Source organism: Mytilus galloprovincialis, chromosome 10, assembly GCF_965363235.1.
Source record: "Mytilus galloprovincialis chromosome 10, xbMytGall1.hap1.1, whole genome shotgun sequence".
Lineage (NCBI taxonomy): Eukaryota > Metazoa > Mollusca > Bivalvia > Mytilida > Mytilidae > Mytilus > Mytilus galloprovincialis.
The window spans coordinates 59,069,502-59,086,792 of NC_134847.1; the positions used below are offsets into that span (position 1 = coordinate 59,069,502).

The 17,291-nt window shown below is 32.7% G+C and overlaps 1 protein-coding gene across 3 annotated transcripts in view; it reads left to right on the forward strand.

Annotated features, from left to right (window-relative positions):
- Positions 1–12,015: 12,015 nt before the first annotated feature.
- LOC143047976 (exportin-4-like) overlaps positions 12,016–17,291 on the forward strand; it is a 43,967-nt gene continuing 38,691 nt past the window's right edge. For 2 of the 3 annotated variants that reach the window (XM_076221355.1, XM_076221357.1), the window contains exons 1-3: positions 12,016–12,072; positions 16,385–16,490; positions 16,875–17,016. In XM_076221355.1, coding sequence (XP_076077470.1) covers positions 12,022–12,072; positions 16,385–16,490; positions 16,875–17,016 — 299 coding nt within the window. In that variant the 5' untranslated portion in view covers positions 12,016–12,021. Of the gene's footprint in view, positions 12,073–12,104; positions 12,127–16,384; positions 16,491–16,874; positions 17,017–17,291 lie in introns of those variants that run through there. The other variant, XM_076221356.1, reaches the window with a different exon arrangement.

Below are 17,291 nucleotides of genomic sequence, written 5' to 3' on the forward strand. Positions count from 1 at the left end.
TTATTGTCGAAAAAGAGTGAAATCAGACATTTTACTTAATGCATTGACAGTGTTGAAATTTAAATGATTGGCTATAAAACTTTGGCATTTCTGTGGGAAAATGTAGAATAGCCTAAGTGTGTCGTTGTCTAATACAAATAGAAGGGGACGGAATTCTATTTGCTCATTTAGCTAATCTTTTGATTCTCATTTCAACAGTTTGGTGACAAATACTTTGTCTGTATTATCAAATATACGTAAAAATTGGAAATTAATGGAATTAGATGTTTCCTATAGAATCATGTACAACAAAGCCAAAGATCCCTTTCTAACTACCAAAGTTTGATTCTAAATTTTAAATGTATGTGTCATCATATCTGTCAAAATAAAGTAGTAATGTTGTTTTAAATTACATTTTTTTCAATGGTACATCTACTCTGAGACTACTATAGCTCTGCTGGTTTTTTTTTAATGAATTGTTATATGCCCCCCAATGTACGTAATCCTACTATGTTAATTTTTTGGCAGTGTCATCCGTATTCGTTTGAATATACAATTTTTTAATGGCAATGAAAGTTTGAAATATGTTGCTTTTTTTTGGTGAGTTTAGTTTGAATTTCTACTGAAACGAGTATCAGTAAAGATTAAAGTATACATAATAAGATGAAAGCTAGAACAGATTCATTTTTAATCATCTGTACAAATTGTTTAAATTGCAGTCTAATGGTTTTATTTTCTTGAGGTTTATAATGTTTTGTACATTAATTTCAGACAAACAGTACCGTGAAAGTGTCCACTTTGTCATGAGTAACTGATTAGCCACGGTACCTAATAAAAGAGATTTATTTATTATCTCAAAACTTTGCTATCTCATTCACTCTATAGGAACTTTATTGGATTTCAAAAACTCCAATAATTTATTGACTCAATTACGACGGCTTGTTAAGAATATATTTAATAATGTCCACGAAATTGGACGTTTACAACTTTTATATAGTCGCTAATAATACTAGTAAAGAAGTGTGAAATTGATTAATTACATCACAGGAAATGGTGCGATTCTTCTTCAGCACAGCATCACGTAGGGTCTGGTGCTTCTAGTTTACGACGGCACACCTTGACATCTAGAGACCGAAACGGAAGTTGATAACAAGCATGACCTCCCATAAGAATATCATTGCTCACTTTGTCCTTTTGAAGATTAATAAATACATGTAATAAAAAGTCTAAAAGATGCAGGTTGAAGCCTTTGATGCCGTCATGATTGAAAATGATTAAAGAGTATGTGCCAAGATTAGGCGTTACACCTGAAAATTGAAACCAAAAACCTTAAAATCCCGTGTGGTCACTCGTAAAACTTTTATTTTGTGTGTTTTAGTAATTCAAACACAACTTGAAAAGATTTTACATCGAAGAATGTGACAATTTTTCTAAATTTGTTTTATCCCAAAATAATAATGTACAACTTAAGTTTCTTGTTAAATGAAATCAAAGCCGAAAATGTCTTATTTTTGTTTATAGTCAGACGATGAATGTTTCAATGAACAGTTTCTTAAAAAAAATTATTTTGGTTTGCGGTCATAAAAGTTTTACTATTCGTGTGACTAATATAATATTTTACTTCAGATATATTATATATAAAAGGATGTAAATTTGAACAGAAAAAAAATCAAGCATTTAATTTCTAAACTACAAATTTGTGCAATAGCATCTTCGCTAGCCAAGGGTTACGATCCACTCCCGTTCTCTTCACGGGAGTGGATCGTAACCCTTGGCTAGCGAAGATGGTGCAATAGGTACATATGTACTTACTATATATTGGTATAATTTTAGAGAAATTGAATAGCCTGTAATAGTATTGTATGTTTTCACGATCAAGTGTAAATATAAGAGTAAAGAAAAAGAAAAAGATGACACTTTTTTTTATAAAATAGTAAAACAAGATCAACAAATTTCAGGGGGGGAGAAGAAATAAAGATAGAAAGCATTCAAATTGCATTAGTCGAGTTAGACTTACAGCGACATGCAATAGAAAGACAACGAAAAGACAAACACGTTCTCATTACATTGAACAAATAAAAATTGAGCGAAATGAACCCCACTATTAACCAGGGGAGATCTCTATATAAAGAAAGTACCATTTTAAGTTTCTCGAACCGACCGTGCAAGGGCTGTATAGCCAGTCAAGGTCGTTAAAAACTTCCATTTGTAGTTTCTCGATACTACATGCATCACGCACTACGAGTTTGCCTATAAACACCAACACAAATCTGACTGATGGGAATTCCGCGCTTACATAAATACTTGGACGCATGTGTCCTTACAGGATCGCACACTATTTAGTAAAAAAAATGCTGTGTACTAAAATGAAAAAGGTGAAAAAAAATCCCATATTAGAAATATCAAAAGAAATATTTAGTAAAAGAAGAAACACATTTAGTTTTCATATACATCCATGTCTCTTTCAAAATACATTTTCCATGTTTTCGAAATACATATAGATACACTCAACTATTTATCCCCTGCCTAAAATCTTCCCGTACATCATTTAACAATGTATGTGATTTTACCCTCTGGTCCAGAAGTTCCGTTACTTTGACTTGTTACTTTGATTTTTTATTTACATCAAGGATTTGTATAGTAAGACTTACTATACAAATCCTTGTTTACATTTAATTTTTCTTTTAAAATGTGATAAATAATAAAAAGGAAAAAAGAAATGCATGGATGAATATACATGAGAAGACAATTTATTTCATTTTAATATCTTTTTTATCATTGTTGTTTATTTTCAACTTAAAGAGTAAACAAAAATAAATGCCTGAAATGGTCGTTGATGTGTTCGAAAGAAAAAAGACACACGAAACCATTCACAAAATTCAAGAAAATAAATTCGATTCCTTTTCCAATGTTACAGAATTATTTAATTCTTTGAACTATTCGAAGGAGTAATCTGATAGGGCAAAAAACAACTAGGAATAAAATGACTCAGTTATATTTTGATTATATTGCTATATATAAGAACGTTAGTTTAAAAAAAAAAATGCTAAATATCTCGGTACGCTGTACATTGTGCATGTATTGTAAATAACTACTTAGGGGACGACCATTTGATATTCTGGGGGTGTGGGGGGGGGGAGGAGGATTTGTTTTGGATAAGTTATTTATTTTTGTAAACTAAGAGGACAGGTTATCTATTTTCTGCACTATTGAAGCAAGATTTTTCATTTTCATTAAAGCAAGGGACTGATTATTTATTTTCACAACTACTAGTATATTTATAATATTCGAAGACGTACAATTTTTAAATAATTTGTTTATTATAAATAATACATGTATAGCCAAGTCATTATGTACCATTTATTCAGAATTAATCCTCCTCCTCTGCAGAAATGAATCTTCTTTATTCCGAACTGCATATACATGAATTGCATACACACACAGTATTAAAGTTTTGGCAAATATGTTTCGCCGAGCGGAGCGAGGCAAATTTTTTTTTTAATGTGTTTTGGGGCTACTGAACCCCAAGAAGCTATAGAACAAATGATGCAAAATCATGCTTTTTGGGTGTTCCCCCAAACCCTTTTTTAATCTGAAAATGCAAGTTCTGCTTTAATAATTTTTTGACGATCTTTTGGTCTCAAAGCAAAATGAATAGATTCAGTGTAAGACTTAAGTTTCTAGGGACAACACCAAAAGATCAATATGCATGATAAAGCAAAAATGTAATTCACATAGTTTAGTCTGTGGCTTCTGTTTTCCTTTTTTGAACTCATGATCAAGTTAATAACAAAATTACTAAATTACAAAAGGAATGCCACACTAACAGAATATACAGAAGGGCAATCAATGAACAAAAGACAAATACATAAGAAACATTGATCCCGAAACACCAGGGGTAGGTCTGAGGGACAACAGAACTTGCTTCTTGCAAGGCACTCGACGTGAACACAATTTGATATGGAGACAAGCGTTAGGTTTTGAAATTTCCTACATGAGGCATTTGCCTCAATGAAGTTATGGCCCTGTAATAAAAGTGAGATAAGTGTTACTGAGAAAATATACCTCATGTTAAATGAAACCAATTTTCAGTCATTTCAAGTATATTTAAATAATAGTTTAATATACTTTTATAAAAGATTTGGAAAGTGTTTGCCGGAAAAAAAATGAATTTATGAAGAATCTGGTGCCATCTCATACTTTCGATTAGATCTGTTGAGATTTATTTACAATACATTGCAAGTCAGGAAATTTATTTTCCAACTACCACAGAACATACCCCCCCTCCCCAAGAATATCAAATGGTCGTCCCCTTATGCTTATGCTTATAAATATGATCTCAAAGTCAAATTTAAACACTCACGAATTAAACCAAAATGTATACTTCTAAACTTCTTATATTCGCCGAATGAATCTTTTAACCGAAATGTACATGCTATATGTGCAAATACAACGGATGTCACAACTATTCACCCTGGTATTTGTTGGGGTTCGTGTTGTCATGGAAGTAATATGGTGTTGTTTAGTCCATATTTTAAATGAAACAATTGGTATTTTCGTCCAAAATTCTATTTTTTCATGATATTTTAATTTTCTAATACGCGATTTTTAATTGTCCTTTTGTTTTACTGAGTGCATTATTTTGATAGTATTAAGTTATTTTTTAAACTTCTTTCCACAATATTTACTTCTGTGGGGGATAAAAACAAAATGACACATTATGATAAAACAGAGTTAATACATTGATATACTGAAAACCCTCTTAATGAAAATAAGCTACAAGGCATTATGTTGTATTATAATATATAATTTTTAAATTTGGTCGTTGTTTGACTGGAATTCCCTTAACTCAGATAACATAGCGTAGCATGTACAACAGCTACCGAAGAAAAAATCGTCGAAAGAAGAACATGCTTCTACTAACAGCACTAGGTTCCCGTTATGTACAGACATTAGACATTATTTTAAGTTTGCCAATCATGGGCCCTTGTCGGGCAAGATACATAAAGATATAAGATCTAACAAACACAAAAAACATATAGCCTGTGGCAGCTAGAAGCTTAGTTTTCTTCATAAAAAAATATAAAAAAAATAAATGTTTTCTCTAATTCAATGTCGAATCACTAACCAATGAGCTGATGCTTTCCGGGCTCGAAGACTATCAACACAACAGCTTCGATATCAAGATAGTTTTTGGTCGCTTCTCTGAAAGAAAAGGTGTACATATAAATTTGGACATATGAGGACCAATTTAATTTATATGTGGCCATGTAGTGGATTACAATATAGGACGAAACTTCACGAAGACCAAACGAAATACAACTCTTGATATATATTAATATTAACTGGGAAAATATTGACGATAAACTTAATATCTGTAAAAAACACAGATATTTCAACCGAATTTGTATATGCTATGTGCAATGCGACGGGTGCCACGAGTAAATAGGATTTTCTCACCCTTCCGGAGCACTTAAGATCATCATAATTTTGGTGGGTTGCGTGTTGCTCTGTCCGTGTTTTTAATGAAGCATTTTGTGAACTGTTGTTGGTCTTTTCTTTTGCATTCTATTTTTGTCATGATATTGCTGATTTTTCTCCGACGTGATTCTTATCTCACCGGTCCTGTTGATGTCTTCTGTACCATACATATAAACACATGTAATATGATTCACCAAAAATAATTCTTACTTAACCCGGGGCCTTTTATAGCTGGCTATGCGGTATTTACTTTGCTCGGTGACATATTGTTGTTCATTTCTGTGTCATTTTGGTCTCTTGTGGAGGGTTGTCTCATTGGCAATCATGTCACATCTTCTTTTTTAATTGCACGACTTTTTCTTTCCTGTTGTTAATGTTTCTTTTCTCAATTGTAGTTTTCCGTAGTCCATCCCTTTTTTCCGTAGTCCACTCCTTTTGTGTGATAATCAGTTGTCATTTGCTTTGATATGAACGTGTTTGATTTTACCTCTTTAAGTATGTCAAAATAAGTCTTGATTTTGTCAACGTATCTTGTATGTCTAATGTTTCCATGCGGTCAACTACTGTTTGCCTATTGTTGAAAATATAGACTGACCAACAATTTTTTTCAAGCTAACAGGATTTAAATATATGAATATAAAACCTAAAACAAACAAACAAACAAACAAAAAACAGAAGCTAGATTTTTAAATTTACCCCAGTTACGTCAGACTTCATATGGACAATATGTACGCTTCGTTAATAAAGCTTATCGAAATGTTGTAGGTAATCAGATGGGCACAAATTGCACCCCTAAAAATAGCGAACCTAGTAAATACCAATCTAAATTCAATTGGATAAAAAAAAAGAGCTTGAAGATGTTTTCGCTTGAAATAATCACAAATCTTTCCTGCTTAACAATTATTATTCGGCTAAAATTTACTCCATAGAAACTTACTTTAAAATGATAAATCCAAAATGAACGGCTATAATTATTAAGTCTTCATATGCGAAACTCTTATATTCAAGTTAACGACAAAAGAGACATTTTTTTGTTATTATTGTTGATTTTCCGTTTTCGTAATTCCCAACTCGTTCGCTATGTCCGTTTATGCAGTGGCTTTTCGTGAACGGATATTACAGTTACTTTGTTATCGCACCTATATGTCTTCGTTTATCTGACGTTATTTTCAATTTTGTATCGATTGAAATATTTAAAAAAAAATGTATACTTTGTTCGGCATAGTTTGTTTTCCATTGTTTATTTGTAATAATTTCTTCCGATACTTTTACTTTTTAAGCATAAAAAACTCAGTTTTGAAAAAGAAGACCGCGTCAAATTTGCAATCTAGATGATGATATTCGACATTCTATTATTCTTTTTTCTTCGTTTGTTTTGATAAATATTATCCTATATATCTACTTTGTAGAAAGAGTTTCTAACATTTTATCTCCTTTTTGCCCTCAAACTGTAATAAATGAGTTATCGTCAGTGGTGGTGCCATTAAATATGGTTACGTATTATTTGTATCTTTTCTCTTTTTTTTATATGATTATATTTACTTGTTTATTTAATTTCTTACGTATTTGATTCTTTATTTCCATTTTCAACATTACCTTTTATATCAAACATGGATAGATCGGTTATACGCAATGAGATACAACGACACAAACAAAAATAGAAAGACATTTGTCAACTGTCTATCCAAAATCGATACATGTCTAAAAAGATATGAATATAAAACAGAAACATCAGAGATCTGCCATCAACTCAAAATTCCTTAAAGGACAAAAAAACGTGGAAAACAAATTATACAGACAACCACTGACAGATCCATGACAGTATATATTTAGTTAAACGGGTACTTTCGAGTTATATTTCATATCTTTACATACTAAAAATAGTACACTGTCTTCGTGTTTTAATTGAAATACCCAGATGACAGGTAAAACAACTACCCTGTTAGTCGCCAACGAAGTATTAAAGTCAGAAATAATATATATGCATTAATTTAAAATGTTTCTTATTTCGATATTTGTTTAAAAAACAGTTTACAAATGTCATATCTAATTAGAATATTCTGTAACATTTCATTTGCATATTTATGATTTTAGATTATCAGTACGAGTCATTCGTGGTTTTAGTTAAAATAGGTTTATTCTTGTCAATTATATTAAATGATAAGATCGGACGTTGCAGCTCCTGAACCAAGAAATTTAATGAAATTATTTAATCCAATTTAGAGGTCAACGACTTCATCAAAAGTCATGTGAGTATTGACTTATCGTGCAGGGGTGATATATTTGTACTCGAAGACTTTCTTTTTGAAAACTATCTACATGTGTGACACCCTGTAAAATATGGCATCACACATTACAACAAGCTTGATTTTTTTGAATACGTATAGAATGAAATTCAAAACAGTGTGGCTGTGGCCATTGATTGACACATTAAATTCATCCATTGACTGGGACAATTTAGGTGAATGTTTGTATGTAACGACCATTGCTCACTGTGTATTTTTTAAAGACACTTAAACTATGGGGTCACCAAAGGTTCTCAACACCTTAATAAAGTAATTCGAAAAAATTAATCAGAAATAACACGATGTTTTGATTTATATCAATTATATAAATCAAAACATAAAGGTTATTTCTGATTATTTTTTCGAATTATTTTTTAATTAAAGGCGTTAAGAAACCTTTGGTGACCCCACAGTTTAAATGTCTATCGTAGGTACGTCGTGAACAGTGGTCGTTACAGACAAACGTTCACGTAAATTGTCCCAGTCAATGGATGAATTTAATGTGTAAATCAATGGCCACAGCCACACTGTTTTGAATTTCATTCTATATGGTTGTCAAAAGTCTATGAAAACAATACAATGATGTTATAGAAAAACGGCAAAAAAAAGAAAGAATAGCAAATAAAAAATGTATTAATAAAATACCCATCATGGTAAATTACTGTCAGTCGCATCATTACTTTATTACGACCGTTACTATACAAGAAGAAATAAGAAAGTACATTGATTTTGTCACAGTAGGGTTTTACATATTTTCTGATTGTTGTTGGTTGCTTGACGTCCAGTGGCAAATAGTTCATGCATGGTCAGGACGAGAATCATGAACGAGACATAACAACGTTGGACTGAATTTTACAAAAATTTGGCCATTTTATCAAAGAAAAGTAATACATATATACAATCTACTGTTTTATGATAAAGTATATGGTGTTATAGAAGTGTTTGGACCCCTATATGTAAGTTAAATATAGAATTTTGATATGTCGATATCTTTTTTTTTTTAATTTTTTGTTTTAATTTTGCTTTGTTATGTTTTGTTATGTTTTGTTATGTTTTGTTATGTTTTTCCTTCATTGCAATTGCATGCGTTTGTTCCATATACCCTTGATAGTGAGCGTGCAGTGACAGATGTTACATAGTTTAAACTGGCTAATATGAATGATACAAAGTAAATGCCTGGCAAATCCTTGAATATTTTGAATTTGTCTAGTTGATATAAAAAGCTATTCATCAGTTTTAAAACAATCGAGAAGATATTAAGGGAGGCAATAATAACAAGTCGGAGACTGTCAGACAACACCATTCCAAAAGATTGATTGATTGTTGGTTGCTTAACGTCCAGTGGCAAATATTTCATGCACGGTCAGGACGATCATTATACCAAAAGATGAACGACGGATAGAAAGACACCAGTCCCAAAATTACAACACACCACTCAATAAAACGAAAGTTCCAAGAGTTTACTGTAATAATGACATATACCATTAAAGAAAAAAATATAGACAGACAACATTTTGCAATAGGTTAGTTTTTGAAAGTAACACGATATACGTGTCTGTAAATCCATTTACTAAGAGAGATAGAAAGCAGTGGAGCTCTTTTCAATTTCTTGCTTTCCGATTTATTTACCGTTTTGTTTGGGACTTTCAAAGAATATATTTTATATAGTTCAGTGCGCAATGTAAAAAAACAACCCATACACAATTGTAAATCTGGAATGAAATGAATATCGGCATATGGGTGGTCGCACATCTTGTTGAAGTTTATGGACAATTACGTATAAATGAACTGAAAGAATATGTTTTTATATACATAAAAGTTGTCAAATATGCGATAACGACTCAACGACTGTTTTATTGCCCTTCAAATAATAGTCGAGAATCAAATTTTAATTTGATTTGATTGAATAACTCACTGAGACTATGTTTTAAAGTATCTTTAACTAAAGTTGAAGTATGAAAGTATATTAAGCACGCCAATGAAGATCAGAAAAAGATTGCAGGCCTATCAGCCAGGACAAAAGAACTTAATTTCCTTTCATTTTTTTTATATGTTTTACAAAACATTAAAAGACGAGATTTGCATTTAAAAATGAAAATCTTGCAAATTATGAGGAATCACCTCTTGATAAGATGTCTAAAGCAATAAAGGCCCATGTTAATCTATATTAATATATCCGAGGGTCTGATATTTTTTGGTGGGGGACGGGTGTTCTTTATCTTTTTAGACTGTTTTTTATATTCTTTATATTTGAGCACCCCAATATTCTCCACGTTTCATTGCCCATCCTCATTTTTCACTATTCCTTACTTTTGTACCCACTTTTCCCTAAACTGTTTAGCCCATCCCGACCCCCATGCATCTATAGTATAATCGGGTGTAGTTATAGTGAATTTACTAATATTTAATATAGATGCAGCATTATCTATATAAAATTAATGATTAGCTTAAACTTTATATTGACTGAATACCTGATGTGATGTGGGTGTCAATTTCATATAGGTCCTATTTTTATCAGATTTATTAGGGACTAAAGTGCATATATATTGGTCATATGTGTTTACGTAAAAGTTTGGGCGTTTTCAGCGTTGGTCATCAAGGGGTAGCTAGAGTGGGTGTATTTTGGAGTTATAGTTCAATTGTGTTAATATATTTGTGTACACATGAATAACGCTGACTAACTCAAAACTAAAACTTAAAAAGACACATGTACTTTAGTACGAAAAAAACCTTTCGTCAACTTTCTATTTTTTTTACTGGAATTCCAAAACGTCTTGACTTAGCATTAAGAAATCGTTTTTGAGTTGTATAACCACCAGCTTATCTTCATTCTTATATTCCAGTCCGAATTGCAGCTTTGTTAGAATTTAACCCGTCTTTTCCTTGATATAGTCTTTGTCTTATGTTTCGCCTCTTGCAGATGACAATCGGCGGCACTAATCAACAGTTAAGACCAATCTGCTATCTGTTCCAAGTTACACTAGGATATCAATTTAAAGTTTCACTTGGTGATATTGTATTATACTCCTCCTTCTTTTCTCCGCCACGGCAATGACAGTACATTCATCTGGTGCCTCTACCATAAATACAAAGGTGCTAAGCATTCTTTTAGCTGAATATTTTAGTTTATATCGAACTCTTGAGATATCGAATTTGGTTGCTTATTACTGAATTTTCTGTTTCTTCGATGCGAATTCTTCTGCATACGCAAAATTGTTGTTGACTCGAGTGTTTCCACTTTCTGCCGACTGTGATGGCATAGGCAATTAAATCAAGTATCTACAGGATTCACATTAAACTTTGCAAGATTATATTTTGATCAATCAGAGAGACTGCAATGTCCTGCATATTTTTCAATGAGCAACTGCGTCTTCTGCATGCATGAAGCGCCAAACTTACCGAGAGTTCTCAGAAAAACATGACGCCGGCTATACATGATTAGCACTACCATACATATACAATAATGAAAGAAGAAAATCACGCGAAAGAAACCATTTAATTATGAATAAAAAGCCAAAGTTAATCCGAACTGTTGTTTTTTTGTAAAATCGAAAAGAAAAAACAATTTAAAAACGTTAGAATCACCGAGCGCCAAAACTTGAAATTTGATCTCATAATCTGTTTGTTCTTCTTCTACAAATTCACATAATGAATCAAAGATTGTTGATTTATGGTGAATCAAGGATTTAAGGACTATAAACATCTTAGTCGTACTGTAAAAATCCTTGGCCTGAGATTCAACTGGCCTTCAGCCATTGTTCGTTGCCTAACCATTACAATTGAACAAAAATCAGTACGTTTGCGCGTAGCTTTTGACCTCCCCCTAAAAAAAACCCACTAGCACTATAATTATCTATGCTCAGTGGAGCTGTGAAATTGGGGTCAAAACTTTCTTATCACTTCTTCTTCTTCTTCTTCTTCTTCTTCTTCTTCTTCTTCTTCTTCTTCTTCTTCTTCTTCTTCTTCTTCTTCTTCTTCTTCTTTCCTTCTTCTTCTTCTTCTTCTTCTTCTTCTTCTTCTTCTTCTTCTTCTTCTTCTTCTTTTTCTTTTATTTTACATTCAAATATTTTAATCTGTTTACCTTTCAATCAAATTGAGGCTTCTCCTTTTCTTACCCAGTCTTAATTTTTCGAACTTTACACAGTAAATAGTCAGTTTCAATTTATGTAAATAGGTAAATTTGACCTACTTAAAAAATGTCATATTTTCCGGAATTTATCCCATCTTAAACCGTTTGGGAAAAATATTATGTTGTTAATTCCGTTTCCGTTTCAGCATGGCGGAAAAAATCACTCAAGAATTGGAACATGCTAGTCAAATTGTTTTGGTACTCTTACTGAGGAATATTTCCTCTTAAAATTTTGACTATATATTCAAAATGGTATCATATATCAATCTTCTCGTTTTACTGCAAAGCCCTACGGTCCAAGCCAGTAAAAATGCCTTCAGTGTAGGGCCGTAAACTTTCACGAACATAGAAAACTGACAAATTCATGAAATTGTTACAAAACTATGGAACCAAATATTTTTTTTATGGAAGGCTATTTTTCTAGATTGTAGTGTCTAAAGGTTTTGCGAAGATTGAATTATTTTTATTGAAGATTGAAAAAAAAGCCCCTAAATTTGAATGATTATCATAAATATGAGGCAGGCATAACCTGTGAATGGGGATGAAGTCTGTATGTATTATTTTTTTACTTCAAACATGTTAATAAAGGATACGGAAATACCGTAACGTTCCCGATTTTGGTTCTGTTGTTAGGGATTTAGCTGTGACGTTCTTTAAGTTATGACGTCATATTCAATGTAAACAAAAGAAACGCTTCCATCAGGTAACGTTTTTTTCAAATCAAACAATTATTAAAAATGAAACTATTGAGTTCCAATCTTATATTTTACTAGACTGATAAATATAATTTTTTTTCAAAGTCTCATGCAAACAAGACAGATTTCTGCGCAAATGCGGGGAAAACCGGAACAGGAACTAGATCTGAAAAAAAAAGTTAACGATTTTGAGTTCATTAGTAGAATGAAAAATTCGGGAAATTTTCCCGATTTTTTTTTTTTTTTTTTTTTTTTTAAAATTGATTTTTCTACCGTAATTGGGGACTTTGTCCCCATATTAATTCCGCAAAAAAAAAGCTACATGTATATTATATTTGTAACCGGAGAGCATGTATCTTCTCTACAAATTTATATCGTCACCACTGGGATTCGAACCCCGGTCGCCTGCGTGACAGTCAGTGCGTTAACCCACTTAGCCAAAGGATCGATACCCTAGCTCAGTTGATTAAGACTGGCTTTATATGTTCTACCTGTACTAAGGAGGGGAAGCAACCTTGCTACACTATTCCCCAACCACAAGAGTCATCATATCTTTATATATGACTCTTAACAACACAAACCCTGGCTATACTCCAGAAAACCATCGTGGATTTTTTAGTCGGGCGCCAAATGTAACGGGAGAGCATGTATCTTCTCTACAAATTTATATCGTCACCAACGGGATTCGAACCCCAGTCGCCTGCGTGACAGTCAGTGCGTTAACCCACTGAGCCAAAGGATCGATTCCCTAGCTCAGTTGATTAAGACTGGCTTTATATGTTCTACCTGTACTAAGGAGGGGAAGCAACCTTGCTACACAATTCCCCTAACCATACCTGCCAAGTTTTGAAAGTGTCCATGGGGGTTTTAGTGCGCGACAACAATTTCAAAGGTTACAATTCTTTGCGACGACTTTTTTGCGTGTGCTGTTTTGTGGTCAAGAAAAAGTGTCATATTTGTAAGATGAGCTTACATGCCTTTTTCTTAAGTTTATTTGCATGATTCTAGTTATTATATATCAGTAGAAAAGATGAACATGTAGCTGCAAGACCAGGAATTAATTTCATGTGTAAGGATATTAAATAATTGTTGACTTTTCCAATTTAAACTTATATTCACAAAGAAAGACCTTTATCAGGTTGGGAACAACACCTAGGGGTATCCCCTCAATGTAAGGACATTAAAAACCACTATTTCAGTAAAAATTAGCACATATTCATATTATTTGAAGAAACTTTTCCCAAAGAATTATACATCTTATGATCTATCTGGTATAATATGGTCAACACATGTCCAAGAATTTTGTTATGTTCTTGGCCTAATATATCATGTATATCTTCTTTATTTTTCAAAATAATTAGACCCTACATTTAGAAAAGTAGTTCTAAATATAATGTCAGAATTTCCCATTTTTAACTGTTTAAGTTAAATAAAAATCTACATTTTTCATTTTTATTTTTCACAGAAGTAAAATGACCCCTTGACTAAGGGAAGTCCCTCATTTAAGGGATTCCTCATGTGGGTTTTTTTGTTTTGTCCATGTGAAAAATAAAGAATAGTACATTAAATGATTTGGTATTTTAATTAAATACATAAATAACATTTGTTACAGCAAGTGTAATATCAATAAATTAGTGAATAAACTACTATTTATTATCTTTATGGTAGTACTGCATCATTGAAGTTTGTCAATCAGCCAAGCTTTCAATCTCATTCTGTGTAAGATCCTCCTTGCAGGTGAAAAACCATTTGCCATGTTCACGATTTTAAAAAACAGAGAAATTCAACACAAGTTCAAAATCTAGGATGTTAGAATTATTTTGAGAGAAAACGTTTTTGATTGGCTGATTAATTTGATCATGAGAAACATAGAATTTGATTGGCTGAACACGAATGTCTTCCTTGGACACAGTTCAAAATCTGGAACCATCATATTTTTCGTGTAGATTTTCACAAAATCGTGTTTTAGAGGGTTTTTCACGATCACGATCGTGCAATCGTGACAAAGGGTCAAAATCGTGTAATACACGCCTAAATCGTGAAAGTTGGCAGGTATGCCTAACCACAAGAGTCATCATATCTTTATATATGACTCTTAACAACACAAACCCTGGCTATATGCCAGATAACCATCGTGGATTTTTTAGTCGGGTGCCAAATGGAACCGGAGAGCATGTATCTTCTCTACAAATTTATATCGTCACCAACGGGATTCGAACCCCAGTCGCCTGCATGACAGTCAGTGCGTTAACCCACTGAGCCAAAGGATCGATTCCCTAGCTCAGTTGATTAAGACTGGCTTTATATGTTCTACCTGTACTAAGGAGGGGAAGCAACCTTGCTACACTATTCCCCTAACCACAAGAGTCATCATATCTTTATATATGACTCTTAACAACACAAACCCTGGCTATACTCCAGATAACCATCGTGGATTTTTTAGTCGGGCGCCAAATGTAACGGGAGAGCATGTATCTTCTCTACAAATTTATATCGTCACCAACGGGATTCCAACCCCGGTCGCCTGCATGACAGTCAGTGCGTTAACCCACTGAGCCAAAGGATCGATTCCCTAGCTCAGTTGATTAAGACTGGCTTTATATGTTCTACCTGTACTAAGGAGGGGAAGCAACCTTGCTACACTATTCCCCTAACCACAAGAGTCATCATATCTTTATATATGACTCTTAACAACACAAACCCTGGCTATACTCCAGATAACCATCGTGGATTTTTTAGTCGGGCGCCAAATGTAACGGGAGAGCATGTATCTTCTCTACAAATTTATATCGTCACCAACGGGATTCCAACCCCGGTCGCCTGCGTGACAGTCAGTGCGTTAACCCACTGAGCCAAAGGATCAATTCCCTAGCTCAGTTGATTAAGACTGGCTTTATATGTTTTACCTGTACTAAGGAGGGGAAGCAACCCCGCTACATATGCATTGCAGATTTGCCCATACCTACATGTAGTCCTAGACTATTCTGATTTCCAATTGCTTTTTTTGCCAGACAAGCTGGGACCTTGGGATGTCTGAGCTCATTCCAAATGAAAAAAGTGGATTATTGTCCACCCAAAAATGGATGCGCTGCTTTGTTGCTTCTCTTCTTCCTTTTTCTTCTTCTTTTGGTATACAATATTCCATTGACATCCAATGATTACATACTATTCACATACCTGGACTATTTACAAAATGTTTACCCCAATTTAAACAAAATGAAATTAAAGTGCAATGAAAATATCAAATTTGTTATTAAAATTTGTACAATTTAAATTAATGCTTTTAGTTAGTAGAACAGAGAACAACTGAAGTGAGCTGCTTCCTGAATATGGGCTAGATCTATATAAATCTGGCCTTGATTTGTTCATTTTTCATTTATCTCTTCATTCCTGTAAGTTTGATCTACTGGCAAACAGAAAACTATAAACTTTAAGAAAAGACAGGAAAGATGGTATACAGCAAACATGAGGTGCCAACATTTGTACAGCATATCCTGATTTTGATAATTAATGTCTTCAGTGATGTTAGGAATTGAAACAATATTTGAAAGGCCATAAAATTTACCTCAATTTAGGATAGATTTTTGAATTTTGAAAGAGTCGAAATGTGATGAACAAATCATATAAACCCGAAGGCAAATATAATACAAGTTCTAACAAAAAATATAAACAAGTCTAAATTGAAACCTATAATTGCTTTCGATAAAAACTGTAATATTTATATGTGTGCGTGGAAAACAAATTTCTTGGTATATTTGTAATTTGATATTTTGATATGGAATCTATATTAATTACAGACATGATTTATTTTTAAGGCAGCACCAAATATTGTAACACCAGAACAGAGAATTGCAGCCGAGCATGTAATACTGGAATTCAGGAAAACTAAGTTGCCATACAATATATGCAAGTATATTTTAGGTAAGTCATGTTATAAGATATGTACAGATGCAATCCAAATTTCTAGTTTCGATTGCTGTCTGTCTGCATATACAACTGATAAAGCATGTGTCTTAAAGTGTTATTGACTTGACTGTCTATACATACAAACAAACATATTTCAATCTGATATTTTTTACAATGGCATTTATTAAAACTCTGTCTGATTTATTTGAACAAGAGTAATACAAAGTTTAGATATCTGAATGCACTAATGTTTTGTTAATTTTCCATTATTTTATTTTTAGAAATCAGTTAATCCGATTATGTCCTCTTCCAACTATTTTGCATAGACAGAGTACTATGGAGAACCAATATCTGAATCTCAAGTTGTGTTTTGTTAATATTCTGTAATTTGTTTTATAGAAAACAGTAAATGTGACTATGTCCTGTTCCAAGCAGCAACAACAATAAAGGAGAGTGTGATAAGAGAATGGGCTTTACTGGAAGCTACTGATATTGAGGCTCTTCGTTCATTTCTGTTACATTTTATTACACAGCATATTTCGTAAGTCTTATGAAAGAACTTTTTGCAGAAAGTTCTGTTTTTTTCATACACAAAATTTAACTTCTGGGTTACATAGTCAAAATGACACTAACATTTAAATGAATAATATGTTAACTGGTTTTAAGTGCAATATAATAGAAAATTATAAGCATCATCAAAGTTTACACTACATATTTATTTCAGAATTTTTTGTAAAACCTTATCTAACACATTTATACCTGAATCATAACACATAAACTTGAAAAATGATATGTATAAAATCAAGGAGCATCATC